Source organism: Nelumbo lutea, chromosome 3 (assembly GCF_056320005.1).
Source record: "Nelumbo lutea isolate HS-2025 chromosome 3, American lotus-T2T, whole genome shotgun sequence".
Taxonomy (NCBI): domain Eukaryota; kingdom Viridiplantae; phylum Streptophyta; class Magnoliopsida; order Proteales; family Nelumbonaceae; genus Nelumbo; species Nelumbo lutea.
This window is the reverse complement of record NC_142686.1, coordinates 108233221-108252509: the sequence shown is the minus strand read 5'-3', so window position 1 is coordinate 108252509 and position 19289 is coordinate 108233221. Positions and strand designations below refer to the sequence as shown.

Genomic DNA, 19289 nt, shown 5'->3' with positions numbered 1-19289 from the left:
AAACAGTACAAACAAAGAGCATAACAAATTCTCCAACCTGACATGGTTAGGTATATAGTATAACTCTGAGCATTGTGAGCAACCATGTGAAATCGTCCTGTAATTTCTTGGCCAGCCATAACATATATTGGCTGAGAGAGAATGCAACGTAGTTGGTACCAGTGTGTTGTAGGTGAACCAGGACCAGTGGTAAGCCACCTTTGTACAGTACTGCAGATTAAACCAGTTGGATGATTACAAGAATAAAAAGCACAAAGGAGCTGCAAAAAAAGAGAATTACAAAGAAAGGCTCCATGATTACCTCCCATTAAACAATACATCAAACCAACAGGCAAGCCCATGCACTCTAGTGCCCCCAGAGGCAATGAAACTAAGTGGGATATCAATTTCGTACAGCTCTTCTTCCTACAGAATTGAAGAAAATATGAACAAACATGTATTGAGAAGCAAAAAAATTCCTCTTTGAATATACATGGACAAGACAGCTGTTTTTCTCAAGGGGATAGACAAAGGAAGAGTCAAGAGAAATGTTTGACAGAGAAGGATCTACGCCATTTTTTTGGTAGGGGTGCAGGGGTGGAGTAGGAGTTTGTTCTGAATATGCATGTCTTAGATGAGAATCTGGTAGTGCTTTGAAGGTGCATGGCTAAATGAGAGGTTGGCACTATTCTGAAGGAACATTTTCAGACGAGAAAGCTACAAGAAACAAAAGATTCCACAAAGTGACAAAGGGAACACAGATTAAAAAACAAAAAAAAGGAGCCTAAAAGATTCCTTTCAAGCGGAAAACAGATCTATTCCAAGAGCCAATTATACCTTTACAGAAGTGAAGTCAATTGTGTGGGATATGGCTGGTGATACCAACAACCTTGGATCAAATGCATCCACCACAGGCTGAACAATAAATGAATTAGGAGAAAAATAAAAGATTAAATCATAATTACAATGATATATGCATCATAACTAGTACAATAACTGCCAGTATTTTTTTGACATGGTCAAAATGAAAAGTCATTGCCACCAAAACAAAGAAAATTGCACAAAAAGGGTTGAACACAAGGAGTAATGTGAAAATGCCTAACCGATAAAAAAAATTAATTGCTCATGTAAGAAAATATGATAATATATATATATACATACATATATATATATATATATATATATATATATATTTGTGTGTGTGTGTGTGAGTATATATATAAACTAAATATCAGTGTCAAACATCTGAAAGAATTAAAAAAATCAGAGTTCAGTGATCAATTCAGTGCTACTGAATGCCACCCAAGCGACTCACAAACTGAACTTTTGATCATTTGTTATTTTTGTAAATCGAAGATTATCTTCTTTGAATGTGATCACTAACAAAGCATTATCTTCCCATCTAATTATGCTGTTCAAGGCCATATATACTGTACATTAAATCATGAGTTATAGACCAGATAAGACTTGTATGACTTGGCTCCTTTCCTTCTGCAGTTTAATACAGTACACACATTTGTCAAAAATAAAATAAAGGGGGTGGATGTGCTGGTTGGATTGTTTAGCAAAGACCTAACAACTAAGGAATATTCTGCTTGAAAACTAGTTCAAGGTCCAAAATGGCCCAACACATTCCTCCCACTCTGCTCTATCTATGGGCCAAATTTGAGCTCCAAAACCCTTGCTACATTGTCAGAATAAAGCCTTGTTTTAGGGGAAGTTTAACAATAAGATACTGAAACATTCAATAGTCAATACTAACTGTGGCGAACACTTAGAAAAGGTGGGGTACAGGGCTAATGCAGCCTATAGGATTGAATAATTGGGTAATCCTGAGAATCAAGAGCAAGAGAAAGATGGCTAATCCGGAGGGTACCTTATTTGGTTGATGAATCAGATTGGCCACGTCATCTCTCCAGAGGGGAAGAAATATGACAGGCATTGTATGGAATCCCACTATTTGACCCAACTACTAAACCTTTTTCCCAAAATAAAAAATATCCAACACCATATAATGTTAATCAGCATCTTTTGCATTCAGGCCCACAAGAATGAAAACAGAGGTTCAAACCTGTAAGTGGCCAGTTGGTGCCAAAAATGTGAATTGTTAGGCCTGTATCCAGTCTAACCCCCTCCCAAGACCCTGGTTGTCCAGGACTGTCATTGGTAATGGACCTTTAGCAACTTTTGCATTAAGGACCAATCCACCTTATCAGATAAGAGAGAATATGGAGACGACCTCTAACCTTAGTTAGAGATGATGGAACATCCAACTACAGTTGCAACGAATATTATTCCAATGAACTGTGCCTCCCAAGTTCACTTCCACCAGTATTGCAAGGAAGCAAAGGTGTTTGGCAATCCTAAGACCATTCAAGAAATAGGCACCTCCATCAAATGCAACAAATCCCCCCCCCCCATGTGACCCACTAAAGACCAAAATGATGCAGCATTGGTAGTGGCACAGATCAAAGGCAACATTACAACAAAGACATGAACACCAAGGTAGTTTCTGATGCTCAAATTGCAAACCTTAAATGGTAGCATTTTTATTGGTATCTTTAATTTCATTAGTAAGAGAAAAAGTAAAAATGTACAGAAACCATACTGCCCCAAGGGGTGACCACAGTCACCCCAACCAATTCCATCTCCTTCTTAATGTGGCAAGCCCTTCCCTTTAATGTTAATGGTGCTTTCACCAGAAAGAAAAGAAAACAAGAAGGATAAAGGAAGTGACATCGAAGGAAAATCAACAACAGGTAGAACCAAACTACACAAAACCACCTAGGAATGGTGTCTCTCCAGACCGAAAACAGGACAGAAAAGTCTCACCACCAAAGGAAGAAGAAACCCTTTGTTTTGAGCACAAGTTGCAGAAAAAATTTTGGCAAGCTTTCATTAATTCTAAAATGAGGAATAATGCCTTTTGTAGTGATGGATGGGTTTGCTTCTGAGGCAAAACCTTAGCCTGAAAAGTAAGACAGCATCTAATAGTATGTTCTCCATAAGAAACTGTCAAGTGGTGGAAAATCCACGTATTCTTTTTCTTCAATTAAGCTAGTAAGAGACTGTGGACTTGTGGGTTTGGGCCTACATGTGTAGACATTGTAGGGCTGCAAGTTGGGTTGCCAGATTTTTAAAAAAAAAAAATCACCTACACAGGGTTCAGGCCCATTAGAAATTTAACAAATTCCTAACCCCAACCCATCCCAAGTTGCATCCCTAACATTAAGGCCTGCAGACATGACCACATCAAGCCTTCATCATCAAAAGATACACCACCAAGCCAAAATGTGCCATTTCCAAAAGATTTCCCATCAGGTCGCATCTTGAACACCCCTTGGGCCCCCTCTTCACCCAAAAAAAAGGTAGGATAGGCTCAATACTACAAGGCATTCATGCAAGGTGAATGGAGCACACCAATCAGACCATTCCTAGACCACCATAACTAATGCCTCTCATCTCCTTCAAAATTAATATCTATAGGCAAGAAGACAAGGATACACTCTAATGACATCTAAAGAGGAAGATTTTTTTTCAAATACACATGAATTATCAACAACATCATTCATCATCTATGGTCAAGAAAGCAAGGATACACTCTAATGACATCAAAAGAGGAAGATTTTTATTCAAATACAAACAAATTATCAACAACATCAGTCATCCTTCTTCCAAAACCTACAGATCTAGGGGTGGAGGTTGACAGTGAGTCACAAGTGATAATTAGATAAATGCCAAAAGGGGGAGAAGGAGCTTAGTATCTTTGGAATATCATTAGAGAGGCACTGGTTTTCTTTTTCCTTTTTGGCATCAAGGTAAATATCATGTCTCATCAGAAACCAGAATAATCCAATAAACCAGCTGATTCTTTTGCCATACGTAGGCGATGTATTAGAGCCAATATACTTCAAATTGTTTGTTTTATGGTGTAATAGAAGGTTGGCTTCTCACCCTGTGGCTTTTCTGCCATCTTCCCTTATTGTGACTTATTGTGCATGGTCATAGACACAGGAATCAGAACTCAAAATGTTTCCAAGAGTACTTGGGCACCTGACAGTATGAAAAATGAACTTGGGAACACATCCAAATTAGTATTTACCATTAAAAATTCCATGTATTGCAAATCCTGTTATCATATACATGTGATGCAGAAATGGAAGCAAAGAAAGAATCCATGGAGGATCAAGTCAGCTTTCCAATTCCTATATCAATTTCCGAATTTTTGGGTTTAGTATATTGGTACTGTTTCAGTTTTTTATTTATTTCGGTGTCTTAATAACATAGTTTATATCTTAGAATTTTATTTATTTTATTAAATTGAGTCTATAAATAGTCATTGTAATTGGAGTTCAAGAAAAGCCGATTGGAAGAAATAAAGTTTGGTTTAGTGAATTCTTGATTGTTACTAGAAATTTCTCTTATTTCTTCTAAGCAATTTGTTTCTTTGTTGTATATCCTAGCAGCAAGAGTTCACCTCTTTCTTGCTAATTTCTTACTCATTCCTTGTTAAACAGAAAGCATTATACTTGCTTTCCATCCATATTCTTCGTCTAATCATCCACAGCCCCTCATTCACCCCACAAAGCCCACCACCAGATCTTAAATTACTAGGACCCCTATTGCAGCCTACATCACATACACAAGGTTGCATGAGTAAATCTAGAGGTTTATTTTTTAGGGTAAAAGATATAAACATACCCTGAGTTTTCATAAATTGAATTAAACATCACCCTGATTTTTTCGAATAGACTTAAATATACCTTACGGGCTGACCCCATTAGATTTAAATATACCCTTCATTAGTAAGAGTTTCATTTAGTTTATATGTAACATTATCTCGCCCGTTTAAAACTTGAAAACCCCTATTTTTCCATTCTTTCTTGAATTGAAGCAGATCATTTGTACCAGAGATGCCACCAAAATGCTCCAACACCGGTATGCTTCCTCCTCTGCCGTTCTTGCAATGCTGTTGATGGTGTCCCATTGAATTGAATGAATTATCTTACAATGAACCATGGTCGACTAAACATTTTACATATGAAATGATAGTTTCTGCAGATTCTGATCTGACATAAAAAAAAGGCCTCATTTCTGGTGATTGGTGCTACTTTGAAATTTTTTTCTTTTTTTTGATGAATATGCTACTTTGAAATTTTGCCTAGAAGGCAAAGCAACCAGCATTTATCCATGGCTTTATTCGTTTGGAAGTATAAGTGTGATGGCTTTGAACATGTTATTTGCTTTTAGTGCATTCTTCATCTTTGTCTAACGACAGTGAAACAATGCTGAAAAAGTGTTAGAATTCCAAGCTAACTCTTCTTCAGATGAGAAATCTATGGTGTGTACTTGTATGACCCAAACACCTTCAGAATTTTGATAAATGAGCTATTCAGATTAGGAGGCATCAGCCTTCCACCACCAAAGGAATAAAAACTGGGTTTCCTTTCTCCCAGTTTTCTTTTCTGGAGAAATAAAAACTGGATCTCAAGTCTCTACTGTATCCATTTTGATTTCATATATTAACTGAGGACAAAAAAGTCTTTCTACTGTATACATTTAATACACTAGGAAGAAGGTATATTTAAGTCCAATCTAAAACCTCAGGGTATGTTTAAGTAAATTACCAAAAACTCAGGATATGTATAAGTCTTATACCATTATTTTTATTACCTAGAAAGTAGAAACAAAGATGAAATTGATCTTGAGTATTATTCTAATCTAAGGGTTTATTTTTATTACCAAAAAAGTAGAAACCAGGACGGAATTGATCATCAATGCTATTTAAAATTCAGAACTAAGTGGAGGAGGCATTGGATACTCTGAAATAGAATGAGATAGAACGAGAAAATTTTGATTTGATTTGTTGAGTTTATGAGAACACGGAAGGATTAGAAAATTACAAAAATGACACTATTCGTTTTGAACAATAAAGATTGATTAGTCCAAGTGTGACAAGTTTCCCAACAGGCCTTACGAGGAACTTTAGGAACTCTGATTAGTTGCTCGATCAATGAGTTACATCCATGGCCATCAGTGCTAATATTGGCATGTTTAGGGTAATAGAAGAAATACCTAAGTATTCTTCTACTCTAAGGCATTTTTTTTTCTTTTGCTTCCAAAAAGAAATTGAGAAACACCCATGGTAACTATAAAAGTCAACGAAATTAGTAATTTTATACATGAATTTGTCGAGCAATATACTAAAGAAGAAAAGATTGTCAATACTGGCATATATTAGATATTCTTTTATGTTAAATGAACAAGGAAAAAGAGGAAACTCATATGTACAAGCGTCCCTTTGCCTAATGCATGTCCACCAAGGAGCCACTGACACTTTGCCTATTTAGGAAAGTCCATGTAACACTGTTGTAATGGCTGCATTTCTCTCTTGATTAATTCAAAGGGAGGGGGAATATGGTTTTCCAGCTACCAAAAAGATGACCATACAATTAACTGGAATCTCCTCATCCTAGATGCTAAAACCAGTATTAAGCACTTCAAGTGATGAAAACCAATCTCAGTAACTACTTGTAGAGAGCACAATGTTCATGAAAGAGGTGCACAACAGACTCCCCAATCCACTTTTTCTTGCACCAGTGGGAATCAGTTTCTGTGCTCAGATCTACCATATGTAGGGAGCATCACTCTTATGATCAAAAAAGGAAAACCCTCAAAGAAAAAAAAAAAGAAAAGCAAACATCTATTGGACATGTATAATGTCATGCTATTCCTTTGTGTGTGCTCTAAAGCATTGTTTCTTCTTCTGTAATGAATGCTTGGATCCACTGGACACATATTATGTCATGCTACTCCTTGTCAGAAAAACTCCCACATCAAGCGCATTCATCTGGTACACCCCTGACAAGGTGTATTTAAGTTTCTTAACATGATCCATGTATAGAAAACACATTTTTGCTGAACAGAATCAAATCAATATCCCCCCCCCCAACGAAACATGCATTCTTGGCTTCATCGAGCATGATAATATATTTGCTTCAGGTTAAATATGCAATTAATGGTAACAATAAAGGGGCAAATACAAAAGTACAAAAACCAAAAGATATAGAGGCGTCAAAGGTATTGGAGACAAACAAGCAAATTATAAATATCCTACTTAGAGGTGTGACTATTAGCAAGTACAAACTATATTCATGATGCATCTTCGGTAATTCAATTTTTTAGATGGTATAACATTAATAAAGACCATGTTAAAGCCTATAAGATTTCCAGTTGATACTTGAGATTTCAACTCATCATATATAAATGGATAGAATTGCAAAATGGTGTCACAGCCAGTTGCTTATTAAGGTTCATGATTGCAAACAGAAATGGCACCAATATATTTCAGAGAAGAGCAATCATGCGTACCTGAGAAAAATATCCTTGAAATGCAGATCCATACAAAGAAGTGAGATCAACGCCAAAGTAGTTCTGCTGCTGCCAAAAGAGGGCCTAGACACCCCAAAGGAAAAACATACGGAGGACCAAGGGTTAGAGTAAGATGTGAGGAAACAATATAAAAAAAAAAAAATGTGAACCTTTTGGAAGAAACCAAAGTTGCAAATATTAAGAAGCAAAATTTACAAATGGAACTACACAAACAAGCTGTACAGATAAGAACTCCCACAGGAAACTAATCCATAGTGAAAGTTACAATATCACTCTATACCATACTCACTGAGCTCACATCTGCTGCAACCATGATTGCTGCAAATTTCCAACTGCTCAATAAAGCACCGACACAATCCCCATTTTTCAAAATTTAAAACACTGGGTGATCTTTTTTTTCTTGTATGACTAGTTTATCCATGTTGGGAGGTATCAACATTTTTTCTGCAACCAAACCGTGCAGCTTCATATTCATGAAAACACATAAATGTGAAGACTGAAGACACTGGAAAGACAATACTTCTTTCATCTTAACTAGAAATCATCAACCAGGTTAACTAAATGTGAAAGAAAACTAAATAACCAAAGTTTAGTTCCGGAAAATATTCCTATACTTTTTTCCAGTGTCAACCATATGTATCAAAATCATATTAACCCAAAGTTCAATAAGAAAAAGTAATATTAATAATATATTACTTAATCAACTCAAATTTACACTCAGCCGATAAACAATCAATAAACAGGACATCACAAGGCAAAAACTACTTCCATAGGCACTTTTTTATGGGTAAATGAGAACCTTTGTTCATTATGGAGAAAAATAATTATAATTTAAAATGAAGCTTGCCTAGCAGCCCTCTTTTTAGGCCAGCAACTGGTATCTAACCCTTTGTTTACATGTTACATTCCTTGTTCATAATTGACCCTGAAAAATTTCATGCCTGTTCACCCATTCTTGGCCAATGTAACTGCCAAGTCATTAGCTGCCCTTGGGACTCAATAGGCATTGATAATCATTCCTCTTCCTAGGCTTCTTTTTTCTCTCATGGTGTGTCTATGCTGCCAGGGTTCTTTGCTACCCTTTTTACCATCCAAACATAGTTTTAGTCCTCTTCAACTGTCACATTACATCCCTCATAGAGTTCCCATGCCCCCTGCCATTGAGCTGTGACTGAACATCTCCATTGACACCTCTAAAGTAGGGGTATAGATGGATTGGGTTAGGTCAAGGGCCAATAAATATGAACCCTAGCCTGGACACAAACTGATGTCAAAACCCAGATTTGCCCTCTAATACATTATACATGGAGTGAACTAATTTTCTTCTTATAAAAGTCTAAAGAAATCATTTCTCCTTTTCATAGATTATTAGGTTTTTCTCTATTTTTTATTTATTTAATGGAGATGTTTTTCATGGATTCTTCTGGTTCAACAATAAAATGTAGTAAGAAAGCACTTAACATGAGCCTTTGGTTATCTTTGTCAGTTCAATTTTGAAATTGTTTTTTAACTTGGATATTGATCTCATATTAAGCACATTTTTTTGCTTTATAGGACTACAGTGGAGGGTAGTCTATTCCCCCAACCTTAGTGGCAGTGATATTTGAATCTCAATAGCTTAAAAGGAAAAGAAAATTCATTTTTTCTAATATTTTATATGTAAAGAACTAGAAATATATAAAAACTTTGGTAAGTCACTATTACTTCATTTTTCCCTTAAAATACATTTTTAAAAAGCAGCCCGTGCATCGCACAGGTCACCGCTAGTATCATTGTATTTTACTAGCTGTTTCTATTTCATAAGTATTATACAAAATAGTACTTCGAAGGATGGTCATTTTCCAAAAAAATACAAGCTCATAGGACAACCACCAATTTATAGATATTATTAAAACATTTTTCTTAGATTATATTCTCATATGTACTGAAATTTTGTGCATAACTATAAATTCTAGAGTTGTTTTTAAATATTCATAAATCTCCTTGTTCCTTACTGTCATCGTGTCCTTATGTAACCTGAACTGAAAATCTTTTTTCTGTAACTGTCAAATTTTATTATTTATAAAGGAATAAGCTCACATATATACATATATATATATACAAGTCCACTTGATTTTCTTTTTCTTTTTGCTTACAACTGTGCCCAGAACATTTGTTCCCTCTCTACACTTGGTGCAAAAACAGGGGTAGGTTTAAGTCCAGTTCACCCTTCATGAGGCCCCAGATAGATGGGACTAGGATTGGGTAATGACCTTTTTAAAGTACAATTGTATTAATGATTAAATATGAAAGGGCCCACCCCCCATCAGTAACTAGATCAAAGAGGTTTACTAACATGAAGTTCCCAATGTCATGTAAAAAGAAGAAAATAGGTTCCTTCTCTTTGGAGATTAGTTAAACTTCTCTCTTGAAACCTGATGTTCACGATTATTACAACATGATAAACAAAGGAGGAACCAACAATGACTCATTTCGAGAAATGATAATCTCAAGCCTTAGAGGAAGCAGACATACATCACTAAGATTATATTCAACAGTGTATCAGTGGAAGAATCAAAGTGTTTCTCAATAAATGAACAGATAATTGCATTGACTAAAAATACCTTGTTTGCAACTTCAACATACAAGTATTCATCACTGAATGGTGCCATGTGTATCCTAGAGCAGTAACACAGTTTAACAAGTCAGAACCAAAAAGCAATTGATACAATAAATCTGAAGAAACATTAGATACCAGGAAGCTACAATCATCATCATCAAAGTCTTGTCCCAACCAGTAAAGGTATAATAAACATAAAAAAAAAGAAAAGAAAAAAGCAAGTCCTCATTCTTCATTTATTGATGATTAATGATATGCATTTGAAAAGCTGCAAAACAAGTTACCATCCTATGACTGCCATGGCATAAGGAAATTTGAGAAAGTATCACAATGATGATTGGTTGTGATTAGCCTCTGAAATAATCTGAAAATTATACTGACAAGTCTAGTGTTTTCATTAGACTGAAGTCTACAAAGAGTAGAAACAAACTAGAAACACAACCACAGTGACTAACAACCAATAAATTGTTTCATGGGCCTAATAGCAAGAATATAACAGGGCATTGAAGATATAGTTCTTTATGCATCTAGAAATCTATTTTACAATTCAAAATTTATATCAAAATTACAGGAATAATAATTCAAGAACATAAAAGAAAGAAATACTTTATAGAATTTAGAAAAGAATGACTTCCAAAAATGAGAAAATTATATGACAAGCACGTAAAGAAAATTTCCTTATCTGCAATTCAAATGAAAATGTGACTCCATCTCAAATGAAAAGCTAATGAAAAGGATATGACAAAAGATACACATAAGGAGGGGGAAGGAAAGGGAGAAAAAGTTCCTCACTCTAGTAAATAAGAAGAAATAGATATTCATATACCAATATAGGGAAGAGGAGAGGAAGATAGGAAGAGGGAGACTAAATTCAATTTATTATCCATTTGGTGGACCCCACAATTGGAATGCATTTAAAGGTTGAAATTTAAGAAATAATAAAAAAAAAAAAAAGTCTAAGATTCTATTACCTAACATACAAATTCTAACTTGGCTCTGGAACATATTTTACATTTTCTTTTGATCGTCCTCTGGCGGTGGAATGGAACAAATTCTTATAATTGATAACAAGTATACAGCCCATATATAACGCATCCAGACAAGTGAGATTCAATTAGAAATTTGGTTTTGTGAAACTCAAATAGATAGGTGTATGTACAAATTTATTAGTCTTGCATCTCAATCAAATTTAAACTTCCAATTCCCAGGAAAAAAGAAGAAAAAAGTAAGATGCAGCTTACACTTGAATGCTGAAAACATTTAGGTGCCTAAAAATATCATTCAGATATAACAGGAAGTCAGGAACATTGTTCTACACCACACAGTCAACGTTTAGAACCCAACCATGAATAATTCTAGTTAACCAGACCTTCTTTCAACAATTAGTTAGGCTTAAATGATTAAATACATGGCCTAGCATAAAATAAGTTAAAGGGCATAAAACTCAGAATAAAAGACTTAATTATCCTATCCCAAGAGAACAATCAAAAAAGATTTATATAGTGGGAAAATTTGAATAAAAAGCCACTCACTAATTTAGTCCTATGAGGTTAACCAATGCCACTGAGAGAAAGTACAGAAGTATATTTAGTTTATCTTTTCTTTCCTTTTTCTTGGAGAGAGAGAAGTGTTAAGTATTGCATTAATAGCATGAAAGTATATGTAGTTTATGAAGAAATAGTTCGTTAGCCACGAGTGTGGGGTCCCATACCCACACTCAAGCTCTAGTGTGTGTGGTTTCATACCCACACCTAGTTGTTTCTAATTTTTTTTTATTAGTAGTTTCTAATTTCTTTTTAGTAGTTTCTAATTTCTGTTAAGTTGGGTTGGCTGGCCTTATTATTTCTATTTTTTGTTTATTTCTTATTCTTCTAAGGATCCTAAAAGCTATAAATAAAGGAGTGTATGGGGCAGAAAATCATTCACCATTGAACCCCTTCTCTCTCTCTCTCTCTCTCTCTCTCTCTCTCTCTCTCTCTCTCTCTCTCTTCTTCTCTTCAAACCTGTAATACAGTAAACAGTTCTTCTTCTTCTTCTTCTTCTTCTTCTTCTTCTTTCAAGTTGGTATCAGAGCCTTAGATCTAGGGTTTCTCATGTGAATTTAATTCAGCCGACCACATGAGAATTGTTTAGGGCTGAAAGTTCAGAAAGATCCTTATTTCGGCTGATTCTTGGATGTTGCAAGAAGGCCTTAGCAGTTGTCCTAAGATTGGAAAGGGCTTCTTGTAATCAGGAAGAATCAGGCAGGAATTGAGTGATCAAGATCAATTCTTGATCAAGATTGGAGGTGTCGATCAGTTTTTTCTTGGTTCTTTGATCAAGATTTAAGGTGCTGACAATAATCGATTGATCAAGTTTGAAGACTGAAGGTAAATCAGTTTTCTAGGCTTTTTTCTTCATAAAGTAAGTATTTTTTTCTTGAAATTGATACTCAAAAAGGAGTTTGTTATTCATTCAGAGAGGTACGGGTAGAAAATCTCAGGACTGATATCAATCCCAGGACAGTAGTTGATTGTTATCTAACTGCAAAATCATTGTCCTAGGCCGGCTGTTATCAGCCTTGAATACAGTTTTTTCTTGTCACAGTAGTTTAAAGCCTCTTCTTAACTAATGGAGTACAAGAACCAAGGGGAAGGTGCTTTTGGGACTGGTGGTTCAAGTAACATGACTAAAAACACCTTTCAGATTACAATTGTTAAGTTTGATGGATCAAACTACTTGAAATGGGCCCAATCAGCCATGATGGCTATTGGGAGTAGAGGAAAATTGAATTTCTTGCTAGGGGATGTGAAGCAACTCTCCAAGGAGGACCCTACTTATGCTAGGTGGGTCCAAGAGAATTGTTTGGTGATGACATGGTTGTGCAACTCTATGCAGCCACACATCAGCCGAAACTACTTGTGGGCCAAAACAACTAAGGAAATACAGGATGTTATGAAGGAAACCTACTCTCAGCCTCTTAATGATGCTAGGGCTTATGAGCTAAAATGTGAGGTTAAAAATCTGAGGCAAGGAGAGAAGCAGGTCTCTGTTTACTTTTCAACCTTAAAATCCCCGTGGCATGAAATTGACCATCTTGAAACAATTGAGTGGGAGAGTCAGAAAGATGCACAAACATATAGAAAGCAGGTTGAAACTAACAGAGTTTTTGAGTTCCTAGTTGGTATGAACTCTGAATTTGACATTGTGAGACAACAGTTGTTGATAAGAGATAGTGTGACTTTATCACAAGCCTATTTCCTAGTGCATAGTGAAGAAACTAGGAGAAAGGTTATGTTGTAGCAACAACCCTCCGAATCAGCCTTGGTAGCAGTTAGACTTAAATCGAGGGGGGGATAAGAAGAAGGAAGCTAAGAAGGACTTGGTATGTGAACACTGCAAGAAACCTAAACATATTAAGGACACCTGTTGGAAGTTGCACCCTCATCTTGTTCTAGCAAAGATCAGAAATAAGAAAGGGAATGCTAGTATGGCTGTCAACACTGATAGTACAACTTCATCAGGCACAAGAGGCACTCCTCTAGATACCCTACCCATAGTCTGAGCTGCTCTAACTCAACTAGAAAATGAATTTAGTAATTCAGCTCAACCTACATCAGCTCAACAGCCTACTTCAGCCCTTGCTCATACAAGTACAAGAGCTACTGTTTGTCATGCTTCTGTCCCAGGTAATACTAGACCTTCCTGGGTAATAGATCCAAGTGCTTCAGATCATATGACCAGCATATCTACTCTATTTAGCACCTATTGTTTATCCTCTGGGAGAGACAAAGTTTCTATTGTTGATGATTCTCTTGTACCAATTTCTAGCAAGGGAGACATTAGATTATTAGATACTATTACCCTACCTCAGCTTTGCATGTTCCCAAGCTTAGTGCTACCTTACTTTCAGTTATTAGTATTACTAAAAGTCAAAACTGTTCGGTAACTTTTTTCCATGATCATTGTATTTTTCAGGATCTGGAAACGAAGGTGATTGGGATTGGCCTTGAGATGAATGGAGTCTACCTGCTAGAACATTCACAGCATGGTTTCAAATGTTGCTAATGTCGCCCGACATATGTCGATGTCGAGGCTCACCGACATGAAAATGGATGGTAATATAAAAATTACATTATATCGGTATACATTTCCTATATTTCGGAAATGTCGACCAAATCGGTCCAAATAACCAAAAAAAAATGCAGTTTTTCCTATTATGTCGACAAGATGTTGACTAATGTCGACAGGATGTCAACTAATGTACATTAAAAATATAATATATTAGCATATTATATTAATATAATACAGTATATTAATATATATTATTCCATTAATATTTCTATTTAATATTTCAAATAAAATATTTATAAAAAGAATTAACAATATATAAAAACAAAAGAATAAATTAATTACTTTATAATATAAAACATAAAATATTTTTCAAGTAATAAAATATTAACTAGTTAGTATTTTTAAAATATTTTTAAAAATCAGAAAATGTTTATTAAATTTTATAATAAACCATATTCTACATTTAATATAAAAACTCAAAATAAATTTAATAAATTTTAAACTAAATCATAATTTAGTATAAATTTAGTATTAAAAATCATAATAAATTCACTAAGTTTTATAAGAAATCAGAATTTATCATAATCTTAATACTACAAAAAGGAGAATCAGTTTATTAAATTTATAAAATAAAACATAATGTATTATAACTTTAATATTTAAAAATCAGAATAAATGTATTTCTATTTACTAGTGTGAAATAAATATATTAGAATTTATAATAAATCAGAACTAAAAATAAGAAAAGAAAATATCATATAACCTTGTAAAAACATCAAAATGCATAATAAATCAATAAATCATCATTTACTAATTTGTTATTGATCTTAGTTTCTTAGCTTTATATAATGGTTGGGAATAAGATAATAATCTAGAAATATGTATTAATGCTTCTTTTATCATTTTACAAAATATCTTTGCATATTTCATAATATTTCCACAATGTCTCTAATTTTTACAATATTTCCCCTCGACATTTCCAACATATGTCCTATATTTTGGTGAGCGACATTTCTATCGACATCGACATTTTAAACCTTGATTCACAGGGGGAGTAGAGTGAAGCAGGGAAATTGTTTGTTTCTTAGTCTTGTAGTAAGATTATGCATTGGCACAACCGCTTAGGTCATTTATCTTTTGGGTCTTTAAAGAGTCTTTTTCCAAACTTATTTGAGTCAGTAGAAGTGTCTGGGTTAAAATGTGAAAGTTGTGAATTTGCATAACATAGTAGATCATTTTATTCTTTAAGTAATAAAAGAAGCAACCTTCCATTTGAGATTGTGCATACCGATGTTTGGGGGCCCTACCATACTCCCACCATGGGGCCATGGGGGTACAGATATTTCTTATTATTTGTTGATGACTATACCCCCTTTTCATGTGTCTATCTTATGCACTCTCGAGATGAGATCCCCTCTCTGACCCAAGCTTTCCATCAGATTATCCTTACTCAATTTGAAACCAATATCAAAATTCTTAGATCTGATAATGCCAAAGAATACTTTGCAAAACCCTTGGCACCCTATCTCCTTGATCATGGGTGCAAGAGAATTACATGGTAATGTCCTAGCTGTGTAATTCTACGTTACCTCAAATTGCAAAAAAAAAAAATTATACGGGCAAATACTGCTAAGGAGATTTGGGATGGAGTGACTGAAACCTACTCTCAGAAGCAAAATGAAACCAAAGCCTATCAGTTAAGAAAACAAGTGATAAGTATGAAACAGGGAGAAAAACCTCTTGCTGTGTATTTCTCCATGCTGAAAACCCTATGGTAGGAAATAGATCACTTAGAAACTGTGGTATGGGAAAGTGTAAATGATGCAGCAACTTATCACAAACTAGTAGAGAGGAATAGGGTTTTTGAGTTCTTGGCAGGGTGAACCCTGAATTTGACATTGCTAGGCAGCATATTTTTTTTAGGGAGGGTGTAACACTCTCTCATGCCTATGCTTGTCTCTGGAGAGGAGAGTAGGAGGAATGTAATGCTGAGACAGCCTGGGATTGACCAGTCAGCTATAATTGGTACAACAAAACCTAAGTCGAATGGAGACAGGGGGAGTAGTGAGACTAGAAGGGAAGATAAGAACTTGGTGTGTGATTATTGCAAGAAGCCTAAGCATACTAGGGACACTTGTTGGAAGCTTCATTCAAATCTTATGCCTGTTCGGATAAGAAACAAGAAGGGAAATGCAAATGTAGCCACTACAGAAGACTCTTCAGCCCATTTCTCCCAAACTGATTGGGAATCCATTGCAGTCGCAGCAATGAGAATAGAATTGGAGAGGTTTGAACATCTTATGAGTAAGAAAGATTCACCCAGCTCTAGTCTTCCAGATGGACAGCAGAATGCAGGAGCCAACTACACCACTTCCTTTGCACATACAGGTAGTTCATATGCAACTACAAATCTTGCATCCACTTCAGGTAAGGAGGGACTCCCTGGATTATAGACTTAGGAGCATCTGAGCATATGACTAATGCCCCTACCATTTTCACTTCCTATCAGTTGTGCTCTAGTAGAAATAGAGTCTCTACAGCAAATGGTTCACATATGCCCATTTTTGGGAAGGGGACAGTTAGAGTGACCAATGATATAACTTTGTCTTCTGTTTTACATGTCCCTAGACTTCATACCAACCTATTGTCTGTTAGTTCTTTGACAAAAAAATTGAATTGTTCAGTGACATTTCTTCTTGATAATTGTGTTTTGCAGGATCTGGAGTCAAAGAAGATGATTGGGAGTGGTCGTGAAGTGAATGGAGTCTACCTTCTGGATGAGATTTTGAGACATCAGGGCCATTATGTTAGTAGTAGCAGTAGTAGTGGGTCAGAGTCGGTGAACCAGATTATGTTTTGGCACAATCACTTGGAACATCTTTCTTTTAGTTCTTTGAAATGTCTTTTCCAAAAGTTGTTTGAGTCTGTTCAATTATCTACTTTGGGGTGTGAGAATTGTTAGTTAGGAAAGCATTGTAGACAGTCTTTTAAACCAAGTAATAAAAGATCAGCTAACTGCATGGCTGATGTTCTCACTAAAGGGGTGGCAAGGAACAAGCTTGAACATGATCTACACAAGTTGGGAATGTGTGACATTTACTCCCAACTTGAGGGGGAGTGTTGAAGATTAATTAGTTTATGTTGTTTTTTTAGTACATGTTTTATGTTAGTTGTTAGATAGGAGGTGGAGACCACAATAGTTATGTGAGTCCAATTTTTTATTATGTTTCTGAGTGTTATATATGTTGTTTTATGTTTTTCTGCCTTATAAGGGCATAGTTTTCTTTTCAACTTCTCTTCTTCTCTTCTTCTCCTTCTCTCTTCAAGATACTACTTTCTTTCATATTTTTTAATTCAGCAGATTCCTACTATCCCAAAGCCACTAAGTGTATTTTCCTTGGATATGCACAAAAATCAAAAGGGATATTGCTGTTATGAGCCAATTTCAAGGAAACGCTTTGTGTCCATGGATGTCATCTTCTTTGAGGATATGCCCTACTATCATAAGGCTTCTCCTCAGGGAGAGAATAGTGAGGAAGGAATTTCAGTTTCAGCTCCAAGAGTTCCTTTACCTGTCCCGGTTACTGGGGGGGAGATGCGAAGAAGGTTGTCAAAAATGCAGGGAGTTGAGAGTGTATCACAAAAAGTGGTGGAGGTAGGTTGATTCTCATACTAAACAGCAATCCAGGCCAATTCCAACATCTTCTACAACTCCAGATTCAGACACTACTACTACTCCCACTGTTGATCCCACTATTACAGAGGTTCAACCTTCACCGACAGATGACCTTGATCTTCCAATTGCTATTCGTAAAGGAAAGCGTCGTTGCACCTCATCCACTGCCCATTGCATCTCCAAGTTCCTTTCCTATAATTGTCTCTCAGAATCTTACCCAAAAAAGTGCAAGAAGCTCTTTTGATACTTGAATGGAAGGAAGCAATGCAAGTAGAGATGGATGTTCTTGTCAAGAACAACACATGGGAACTAATTAACCAGCCTGAAGGGAAGATGAAAGAATAGTAGGATCCATCTAATGGACGCCAAAAAAGGTGCGGAATGGAGGCGAATTTCAAAAAAAAATTCCTACCTTCTTCCAACTAGGAATCATATTCCCTAAATTTAGAATACATTATTCAAGGATCCTACTTGAACCATACACAAACCAGATCTGAATCAAAAGAAAACAGTAAGGATTATACCTGATCCGGAGAAATTATATCTCCCAAAGTTGGTGTTCACGCCCAAAGAAGTGACCAAGATCCGCTCCTGCTGAAGATGACACAGCCGTGGATGGAACGGAACCAGCAGGGTGCGTCCTACACACTGGATTCTTCACAAGAACCCTTTGGAAACCTTGAACACTGAATCCTAGTGTCTTTCTTGCAAGACTATTGTCAAGAACTGCTTTCTTAACTTCCTGTTGCTGCAAAGATCCAATCTTCCAACAGGTAGTGGCGGCGGCTGAAGGAGGAGAAGTCCAGAGACAAAGAGGGCAGAATTTTCTCTTCTCTCTGGAGTCTGTGAGAGATCAAATCTCAGATTGCAGGATGTGTGTCTTGCTTACTCCAACCCCCTTAGTTCAAAATCTGATATTTCTGCTAGGGTTTTCTCCTCTTTCTTTTTGATTAAGAAACCTCCCAATATTTTGGGAATTATCCCAATCCAAATCAGTATTTGGATAGAGGTTAATCTTAATCCTATCTGCAGATTAAGTTAGTTAATTCCTGATCTTATCAGGAGGTTACTAGATTCAAATCTAATTTGAATTTGGTCTCTTAGAGTGGATAAGGTCAAAGACCCAATCCTTTTACTAACACTAATCTCAGATTCGCCCTATGAACTGGTGATCATATCAGCCCAGTTCGAAATGGGCTATTGGCCTATTAAGTGTTCAGTGTTTAACTAGTTTCCAACCTGCTGCACAATTGGGCTTCTTTGTATGGCGTGGGACCCAAACATTGATCTACACACCAGCCACATGGGTTCGGCCCAGCCTTTATTACAAGGCCCAGCCGAATTCACTAAAAGACTCAGTGACCCCCTTGATCCCATCACATGGACCCTATGGGCCCAACACTTACATTAAGTGGTCCCTGGGCCAAGCCATCTTATAAAAACCCAGGGACTGTGGGCAGGTGCATGATTAGCCCATCAGGTATTATCCTAAATTGTCTTACACTTAGCCCTTAATGATCAAGCATTGTCCGGCAAGAGAAGACCTCTCTCTCGGCTGCAAGGAACAGTGCCGCACTCTCTACTCACATG

At 36.0% G+C, this 19289-nt stretch overlaps 1 protein-coding gene across 4 annotated transcripts in view; it reads right to left on the bottom strand.

Annotated features, from left to right (window-relative positions):
• LOC148867495 (putative histone-arginine methyltransferase CARM1) overlaps positions 1-19289 on the bottom strand; it is a 47049-nt gene that overhangs the window by 15231 nt on the left and 12529 nt on the right. For all 4 annotated transcript variants that reach the window (XM_088978747.1, XM_088978748.1, XM_088978749.1 and 1 more), the window contains exons 9-13: positions 9975-10029; positions 7351-7434; positions 817-894; positions 302-405; positions 38-210 (exon numbers count right to left, since the gene is read on the bottom strand). In XM_088978747.1, coding sequence (XP_088834873.1) covers positions 38-210; positions 302-405; positions 817-894; positions 7351-7434; positions 9975-10029 — 494 coding nt within the window. The remainder of the gene's footprint in view (positions 1-37; positions 211-301; positions 406-816; positions 895-7350; positions 7435-9974; positions 10030-19289) is intronic.